At 32.5% G+C, this 9613-nt stretch overlaps 1 protein-coding gene across 1 annotated transcript; it reads left to right on the plus strand.

Moving 5' to 3' along the window:
* The first annotated feature begins 3860 nt into the window (after positions 1-3860).
* Positions 3861-8935, plus strand: LOC139853086 (auxin transporter-like protein 2). Its single transcript, XM_071842449.1, has 9 exons — positions 3861-4151; positions 4235-4438; positions 4540-4725; positions 4814-4926; positions 5388-5571; positions 6059-6156; positions 7139-7346; positions 7428-7685; positions 8501-8935. Exons 2-9 carry the CDS (start codon positions 4250-4252, stop codon positions 8702-8704), a joined length of 1440 nt encoding a protein of 479 aa, XP_071698550.1. The 5' UTR covers positions 3861-4151; positions 4235-4249; the 3' UTR covers positions 8705-8935.
* Positions 8936-9613: the final 678 nt, after the last annotated feature.

The following is a 9613-nucleotide window of genomic DNA, read 5'->3' on the forward strand; positions in this document are numbered from 1 at the left end:
CTTAATGAGTCATCAAACATGTGAGAACCATTCTTTCTAATCTAGTATGAATTATTTAGCAAGATTACAAAAATATTATAAATCATTCATGAATTATTTACAAGAAAACAAACTTACACATCCTTTATATATTATCCATATACCACGACCCAAAACACATACAAACACCTTCATTCTTCAATTTTCTTCATCTAATTGATCTCTCTCAAGTTCTATCTTCAAGTTCTAAGTGTTCTTCATAAATTCTATAAGTTCTAGTTTCATAAAATCAAGAATACTTTTAAGTTTGCAAGTCTACTTCCAAGCTTTCTAATCCATTCCAAGCAATCATCTAAGATCAAGAAACCTTAGTTATTTACAGTAGTTTATCTTTCTAATACAAGGTAATATTCATATTCAAACTTTGATTCAATTTCTATAACTATAAATATCTTAATTCAAGTAGTAATCTTACTTGAACTTGTTTTCGTGTCATGATTCTACTTCAAGAACATCCAAGCCATCAAAGATCCTTTGAAGCTCAAGTTATTTTTCATCATTTCCAGTAGGTTTACCTACAATACTTGAGGTAGTAATGGTGTTCATAACCTTGTTCGATTCCTATATATATAACTATCTTATTCGAACATTATAACTTGTAATCACTAGAACATAGTTTAGTTAATTCTAAACTTGTTCGCAAACAAAGTTAATCCTTCTAACTTAACTTTTAAAATCAACTAAACACATGTTCTATATCTATATGATACGCTAACTTAATGATTTAAAACTTGGAAACACAAATTACACCGTAAAACCGGACATACGCCGTCGTAGTAAAACCGGGGGCTGTTTTGGGTTGGATAATTAAAAACTATGATAACCTTTTATTTAAAAGTTGTCCTTCTTGGAAAACAATATTTCATATGAACATGAAATTATACCCAAAAATCTTGGTTAAACTCAAAGTAGAAGTATGTTTTTCAAAATGGTCATCTAGACGTCGTTCTTTCGACTGAAATGACTACCTCTTACAAAAACGACTTGTAACCTGTAACTCTGACTATAAACCATCACTTTTTCTATTTAGTTTCATAAACTGAAGTTCGATACGAAACCATAGCACTTTGATTTACTCAAAACGGATTTAAAACGAAGAAATTATGGGTAAAACAATTTGCCTGTTTTAGCTACGTGAAATTTTGTAACAAATCCATACTAACTATATCTTAACTAACTTTCTTGTATTATACATGTCTTGATAGACCATAGACACATATACAATGTTTTGACATATCATATCGACGTCATCTATATATATTATTTGGAATAACCGTAAGTCACTCTATATCGCGGTAATGCTCGAGTTAGCATATAAAGCGTCGAGGTTGATTCTAAAATAATATATATACAGGTTGATTCTAAAATAATATATATACTTTGAGTTGTGATCGAGTCTGAGACATGTATACACTGGGTCGTGGATTGATTCGAGAAAATATATTGATTTATGTATTACTAAGTGTGGACTACTAATTGTGGACTACTAACGTTGGACTGCTAACTTAACAACTTAAATCGTTAAAACGTAATAAAATATGATATGAATATATTTCTAGCATACTTTGATATATGTATATATTTGTTATAGGTTCGTGAATCGACCAGTGGCCAAGTGTTATTTTCTGACGAAGTGAAAATATGTGAAAGCGAGTTATAGTCCCATTTTTACTATCTAATATTTCGGGATGAGAATACATGCAGTTTTGAAAGTATTTTACAAAATAGACACAAGTACTTGAACTAAATTCTATGATTGATTTGTTATACCGCGTATCCCTTTTTGTTCTAGCTTGGTAACCTAAGAATTAGTGAACCAGTCCACTAATTGACGCGAATCCTAAAGATAGATCTATGGGCCTTGACAAACCTCAATCAGAGAATTTGAACTGCTTTAGTACTTCGAGGTTTTATATGTTTGGGGATATGCTAGATGCATTTTTGTTAATGTCGGTTACCAGGTGATCATCATATGAATGAATTTTACAGCAGTGAGCAGACCTGCACTTTATTATGAAAAATGAAATCTTGTGGTCTATTAATATTACAATTTGATATATAGGTTAAACCTATAAGTCACCAACATTTTTGTTGACGTTTTAAGCATGTTTATTCTCAGGTGATTATTAAGAGTTTCCGCTGTTGCATGCTAATTTAAGGACAAGAATTGGAGTCAGCATGCTTGTAATATATTGTTTAAAAATTGCATTCGGTGATTTAAATCAATGTGTAATATTATTGTAAACCATTATGTAATGGTCGTGTATAAAACGTTATCTTTAGATTATCATTACTTGATAATCTACGTTATGGTTTTAAAACCTTTATCGATAAAATAAAGGTTATGGTTTGTTTTAAAAACGAATGCAGTCTTTGAAAAACGTCTCATATAGAGGTCAATACCTCGCAAAGAAATCAATTAATATGAAACGTTTATAATCGATATGAACGGGACATTTCAAATAAGACATGTAACCAAGTGTAACACATCCACGAGAATTTATCTCTTCACCCCACACTTAAAATCATGTAATGCCCTCATCACATGAAATCGGAATAAACAATGTAAATTCTAGAGGACGATATAGTGTAAAGGAGAATATAAAACCTGGATGTAGAGCTAGAAATCGTGAAATGGAGTGACAGACGGCTCTGCATTAATTTTCATTACTCGATTGTCATCACAATGTTCATATCAGCCGGTACCTGTAATGAATACATACAGATTATACAATACTCTAGAATGATACATGGTGCACATTTAATAACGAGTCGTGCACCCGACTCTCTCACGGTCTCAACTAACGCCAGGAGCGTAGGCTCCACCATCCTGCAATCCTCGTGAGCCTTCTACTCTTTCATCACCATTGACCTTTGAACCAAGTCATGTGCTGGTCTCTTTAGTAACCAAGTAAACAAGTTTGGATCAAATGTTCGAAGAGGCTATTGAGGCTTTAAGAGCTTTGGAAAGGGTAAACTTCGTGACGATTACATATTTCAGTTCCATCCCCTTCCTCCAATCATTGAGGACCAGCTCGTGGAAGGTGTGAAGTAGAAGGCCGCAAAGGCAAGTACAAAGTTTGAGAATATAGTGATTGCACTTCTTGAGGATGCAAGCTTGGATCATGCGCTTTCAGCGTAGGATCTTAGTGGATGACACAAGTAACCTCGTATTTAAATAAGCTTTATTAATTAAAGACGCCCGTGTTTAAGAGAACCAATTATTATTGAGTGACTATAAAGTCGTTTTTAATTTCGAGTGGTCTATCAAAACAATTTATATACTGTCTTTGACCGACTCCAGTTATATAATCCAAATAACCAAATGAATAAATAAATAAATAAAAGTTAATAGGCGAAAAAGCAAACCCAAAGAAGGCTAAGAAGATTCATGGGGCCGAATTGAAGGGGTTCATCGCTGTAGGATTTTATTTGTTTAGTTTGTATGGTGTATACGTTTGTATGTCATATCGTATCGTTTGTAGTTGTTTCGTTTTGGGCTCGCTTGGGTTTTGATTTTTCTCCTTTTGAGTTGTCTAGTGTTATGTGTTTATGTAACGTATGGTTTGTTTTGGCTCGGCTCTTTAGTTCGATATAGTTTGTTAGTTTGAGTCCGAGTTTGGCTTTCTTTCTTTGTATGTTGGTGGATATTTATCGAATGATGAACTACTCCTTGTTACACTATATACTTTATTTTTTTTGTAAATAAAAAAATTATAAATGAAAACGAAAAAGCCTAAAACCCGGAAAGCAAATAATTGTATAATTGTGGCCGAGTGTAAATGCAAGCAGTATAATAATAATAATAATAATAATAATAATAATAATAATAAAAGGTCCTTACTTTTTCTTCATCTCCATCTCCTATATTTATGGTTTTACTATTAAACACTTTCCTCTGACTCTGAGTGTGTCTCCTTCTGTTCCCACCGCCGCTGCCACCCTTTTCCACTCGCCGCCTTTCCTCTCTTTCCCTGCTCAATTTTTGGATTTAAAGCATTTAACGCCTCCCAATTGCAGTTGCTTTTGCAATTGCAATTATATATACAACAACACATATTGATTCATCAATCAATACAACAATCCGAAAAATCATACTAGTGTGAGATCTGGTAAGTATATTGTATTAAACTCAACTTGTTTATATTTCATCTGGATCTGAATTGCCTTGATCATTTCAAACGTGATGTATTAGGTTTTTAACAACGAAATGTCGGGTGATAAACAAGCTGAGGATTCGATCGTTTCGTCGAATTATAACGAAACCGAACGAGTGAATAAAGGAGGATCGGCAGCAGCAGCAGAAGAAGAAGAAGATCATTCTGTTTTTTCGATGAAAAATGCTTTGTGGCATGGTGGTTCTGCTTGGGATGCTTGGTTTAGTTGTTCTTCTAATCAAGTAATTTAATTTAAATTAAATTAACTAATTGTTGATTTTAAATTAACCAAACAAATGAAATATGAATAGTGAGAGGGGTGAATGTACATGTGTTGATGCAGGTGGCACAAGTGCTGTTAACGTTACCATACTCATTTTCGCAATTAGGGATGGCATCCGGGATTGTACTTCAGATATTTTATGGATTACTCGGCAGTTGGACTGCTTATCTTATAAGTGTTTTGTACGTTGAGTATAGAGCTAGAAAAGAAAAAGAAGGTGTTAATTTTAAAAATCATGTTATACAGGTAATTTAATTTTAATTTAACTTAATATTAGTTGCTAGCTGTTTGTTTTTATTTTTATTTAACTAAACTAATAAAGTCTTTGTTGTAGTGGTTTGAGGTTCTTGATGGATTATTGGGACCTTATTGGAAAGCAATTGGACTAGCTTTCAATTGCACTTTCCTTCTCTTTGGCTCTGTCATTCAACTTATTGCTTGTGCAAGGTATGCCTTTATTCATTTTTATTTTTATGCTAGTACTATTTTTTCATTATTTTTTTTTTTTATGTACCAATCAATGATAAACATGATAATCTTGTATTATTATGTTTCTTTTTGACTAAAAGTGGATCAAATATGAACATGGAATTCCTTTGGCGTTTTAAACATTTTTTATTATATTTTTTTTGGTCCTTTATTGGATCAAATATCGACTTTTTAAGTTATAATTGATCAATTATTCAAACTATACTTACACTAAGTAATATATTCATTAAAGCTAGTATGTATGTTTACCGTTTACATGTTTGGATCAATTTATAAAATTTTACCTTAAAAATGTTACTTAGATTTTGTCGGTTTGTCCGAAGAGGAAATATATTGAATTGGACAAATTTTATGAATTTGGATCTCTACATATAGCTAATGTGTTTAAATGGTTGTGTGATATAATAAAAATATGACAGTAACATATACTACATAAATGATAATTTGGACAAGAGGACATGGACATACATATTTGGAGCATGTTGTGCAACCACTGTCTTCATTCCTTCATTCCACAACTACAGAATTTGGTCTTTTCTTGGCCTCTTTATGACTACTTATACAGCTTGGTATATGGCCATTGCTGCTTTAATTCATGGCCAGGTACCCACCCTAGTTCTATTTCTATCTCTATAAAAAAAATTTCCTATTGTACGATCTTCACTGCGCGATGTACAACTCTTCATTGCATCAAAAACTTGTACATTCAGATAATAGTACTAGTAAATTTACAAAATACTACAGTATTTTTTTTTTTTGGATAAAAAAATTGAACACTTCACAAAATACTACGTAGTACTTCGTATTAAGTAATTATGCCATGGGTAATGATATATTCAATATCAAAATTACTTCATCCACCACATCTATTCATTATTTAATTGTATAGTACAACCTATTAATACACTAATTAGAGTGGAAGATTGGAAGATGTAATTTGGATGGTGAATATATCAATTCCCGCCATGCCACACCCATAGGCCATAACTGTTGGACAACATAAAAAGCAATGATAACAATATCACTCTCTTATTACATTTGGATTTATAAATAAATTAATTGATTAATTAGTTAATGGTGATTTATTTAGGTTGATGGGGTTGTACATTCGGGTCCGACGAAGTTGGTGTTGTATTTTACCGGGGCCACCAATATCTTGTATACCTTCGGTGGACATGCTGTTACTGTGTAAGCCTTTTATTTATTTTATTTTATTTTATTTTATCTTTTTACATAGCTTAATTAATTAATTATTAAATAAATTACAATTTTGATGCATGAACAACAACAACAACGTGTCATTTGTATGTTTGTTCTTATAATCCCTAATCCCTATATACTTTTGGGTTTTTAACAATAAAGGAGAAATTTGGAAAATCATCTTTGAGTGTCTAGCTTTTACTAATTCCTAGTTGTTCAATCCCAATAAACTGCAACAGGGTACTTTTTATATTATAAAATTGAAATAAAAGTATACACAAAAGTCTTAGCTTTCGATGGATGTAATGCATAAGATAAATATAAATATAAATATAAAAATAAATATAATATAATTTTTGCAATGGCCTCTAAGACCACCCCTATGGTTAGTTACCCGCTCATTACCCGTAACTAACCATAGGCACCACTTAGTTACCCGCGTTAGTTACCCACTTTCACCATGGATTTAACGGATGAGTTATAGGAATTGCGGGTCCCAGTGCTTTTTATTGTTGGACTTGATGCTTTATTGCTTGTACATTGTATATTAAGAGGAGTATTGTTTTAGCTATGATAGGGAGTGTTTAGTTATGAGTTAGTTATAGGATATTGGTGTTGATGTGGCGCTGATGTAGAAGGTTAAGAGGATGAATAGTTTAGTTACGATAGGGAGTGACCTAATAATCTCTTTTTATTGTTATGTGAAATGAATGATCATTTTTACTCTATATACGTAGATCTGTCACTATTATAACTAACATAACTAAACTTTTTAACCTGTGACATTAGCAATACACACTGTCACACAATTTCTAATTCATAATTAACCCATAACTAAACAATACTTATCATAACACTCATGGCTAGATCGACCATGCCTATGGTGTTATGGTTATCACTAGCCATGAGGGTGCATCAGACCCTTTATGGCGAAATTATGGAAAGGTCTAATTGTAATATTTGTTTTCAGGGAAATTATGCACGCAATGTGGAAACCGCGAAAGTTTAAGTACATTTACTTTCTTGCCACCCTTTATGTTTTCACACTAACCCTTCCTTCATCGGCTGCCGTGTACTGGGCTTTCGGTGACGAACTTCTCAACCACTCCAACGCCTTCTCCCTCCTCCCAAAGACCCGATGGCGTGATGCTGCAGTCATACTCATGCTCATTCATCAGGTACATTAAATACCACACTCAATACTTCTATCAAAATGATTGTTTTTTTAACATTACTAGTGTTTTTTTGTTGTTGGACAGTTTATTACATTTGGATTTGCTTGCACACCGTTGTACTTTGTGTGGGAGAAGGTGATAGGGATGCACGACACAAAGAGCATTTGCTTACGAGCGTTAGCGAGGCTGCCTGTGGTCATACCCATATGGTTTTTGGCTATTATTTTCCCCTTTTTCGGACCAATTAATTCTGCAGTTGGGGCACTCTTGGTTAGCTTCACAGTCTATATTATTCCGTCTCTTGCCCATATGCTTACCTACCGCAAAGCTTCTGCACGTCAGGTATAATATAATTATGATTTTTAGTTAATTATGTACGCGTAATTTAGAAAGATTATACAAGTATTTATCAAGAAAATTAATCAGGTATAAATAATAAGATGAATAATAGTGATGTATTATGCACTATTTGGTTGGTTTCGTTAGTGGTATTGTTTGTAAATATTTTAGCACATGAGGGGTATAATTGTCATTAGGTGAAATGGGTCTCTATTATGCTTTAAATTTGATTTGATTTGATGATAAAAATAAAGCAAGATATGCTGTTAGTCCTTTTCAATTAGCTGTTATATGATGGTACTTGGAGTCCTTTGCTCTTTTTATATTTTATTCTCATTTCTAATGTTATTAATTACTTTATAAATATAAATAAATATTTATATGGTATGAATTGCATATATTCATATTCATATTCATATCTAAATGAAAGTAAATCACGAGGTTTTTCATTTTGCTCTTAGTTACATAATTTCAATGAGTCTGTATCTTGAGTATTGAACAAGTATATATTTTTGGGTGATGATAATTCCACTTGTTTTTTTTGGTAAATCAACTTTTTCTATGATTTATCTGTTTGTACAATATACCTCATCAATGTATAATATAATTGGATTTATCAAAAAATAAATAAATGGAAATATCATCCCTATATTATTAGAACTATTTATCTTTTGGTCTTATTGACATTTATTGAGACATAGACATTATGTCACAATCAATATAAGTTGTGACCCATGACAAGATGAGACCAAAACCAGAGGGCTCAAATCCTTGCCTGTTACTAATTTGCTATAACATTTGTTGTTAATTTTGTTCAGAATGCTGCTGAGAAGCCTCCCCGTTTTATGCCAAGCTGGACGGTCATGTATGTGGTGAACGCGTTTATTGTTGTTTGGGTTCTAGTGGTCGGGTTTGGATTTGGTGGATGGGCAAGTATGACCAACTTTATACGCCAAATTGATACATTCGGTCTTTTCGCTAAGTGCTACCAGTGCAAGCCACCAACACCTCCAAAACATTGAATTGGGTCAAACCCAATATTAGCAAGATGATGACTAGTAACTTTCTCCATCTGTTTCTCCTGATTTTTGTATTATAGAAGGGGAGCTATAATTATTTTTCCTTGCATATGATTGTGTCTTGGTTTGTCTTCTATTTGTTTCATTATTATAAATTTTAAAATGTAGATTGAAAATAGTGTGATGATTGAGGATTCAGATTCAAATATTGGCTAATTAAATTAAATTACATGTTGCTTAGTTTATCTTATTCCCTTTTGTTGAATGGGTATCTCATAATTGCATTGGCATGTTCTAAAAGTGAGGGTTTCTTTTTCTGTCCTTTTAAATATCTTTCTCATCATAAAAAGACAGCTGAGGTTGATTTGAATATTTTATCCTAGAAATGGAAAAACGTGAAAACAACTTATGGTCTAGAAATTTGTGGTGTAGAAAGGGTCGAAACAAGTCACAGATACCTACATCTGAGTGAATATACTTACCCTCCTAATATCGTAATAAGAGATCTAACTAATGATCAAACTTCACTCGCAACACATTTTAGGTTGGTCACAGAAATAGTCGGAAATTGTCACAAAATACCCGGTTAGTCTGCATACATTCACGTAAAAATAGTCATTCTTTCGGATGGTCTGAGTAGATAGATTTCATCCTTTTTAAACAATATAAATACAAATATAAATAAATATCAACATTGTTTAAAAATGGTTTCTTAACGAGAAGTTGAAAATAGAAATGATAATATATTTAGCATGTAGAGACCAAGTTAGTTAATGCGATATGGGCTTTGATGTAATGAAAGGAAGATGTTGACATTACTAAACAAAGTTTGAAGGAATGGGTTATGGACCCAAGTTTTTGACATCACATGGGTACCACGTGACCTTCTTTACTGCTTTATATTCTCACAAT

Source organism: Rutidosis leptorrhynchoides, chromosome 6, assembly GCF_046630445.1.
Source record: "Rutidosis leptorrhynchoides isolate AG116_Rl617_1_P2 chromosome 6, CSIRO_AGI_Rlap_v1, whole genome shotgun sequence".
Classification (NCBI taxonomy): domain Eukaryota; kingdom Viridiplantae; phylum Streptophyta; class Magnoliopsida; order Asterales; family Asteraceae; genus Rutidosis; species Rutidosis leptorrhynchoides.

Coding starts and splice junctions, on each gene's coding strand:
- LOC139853086 (XM_071842449.1), top strand. CDS start 4,250: ATGTCGGGTGATAAACAAGCTGAGGATTCGATCGTTTCGTCGAATTAT. Junction 4,439..4,539: donor TTAGTTGTTCTTCTAATCAA/GTAATTTAATTT, acceptor GTGTTGATGCAG/GTGGCACAAGTGCTGTTAAC. Junction 7,686..8,500: donor GCAAAGCTTCTGCACGTCAG/GTATAATATAAT, acceptor AATTTTGTTCAG/AATGCTGCTGAGAAGCCTCC.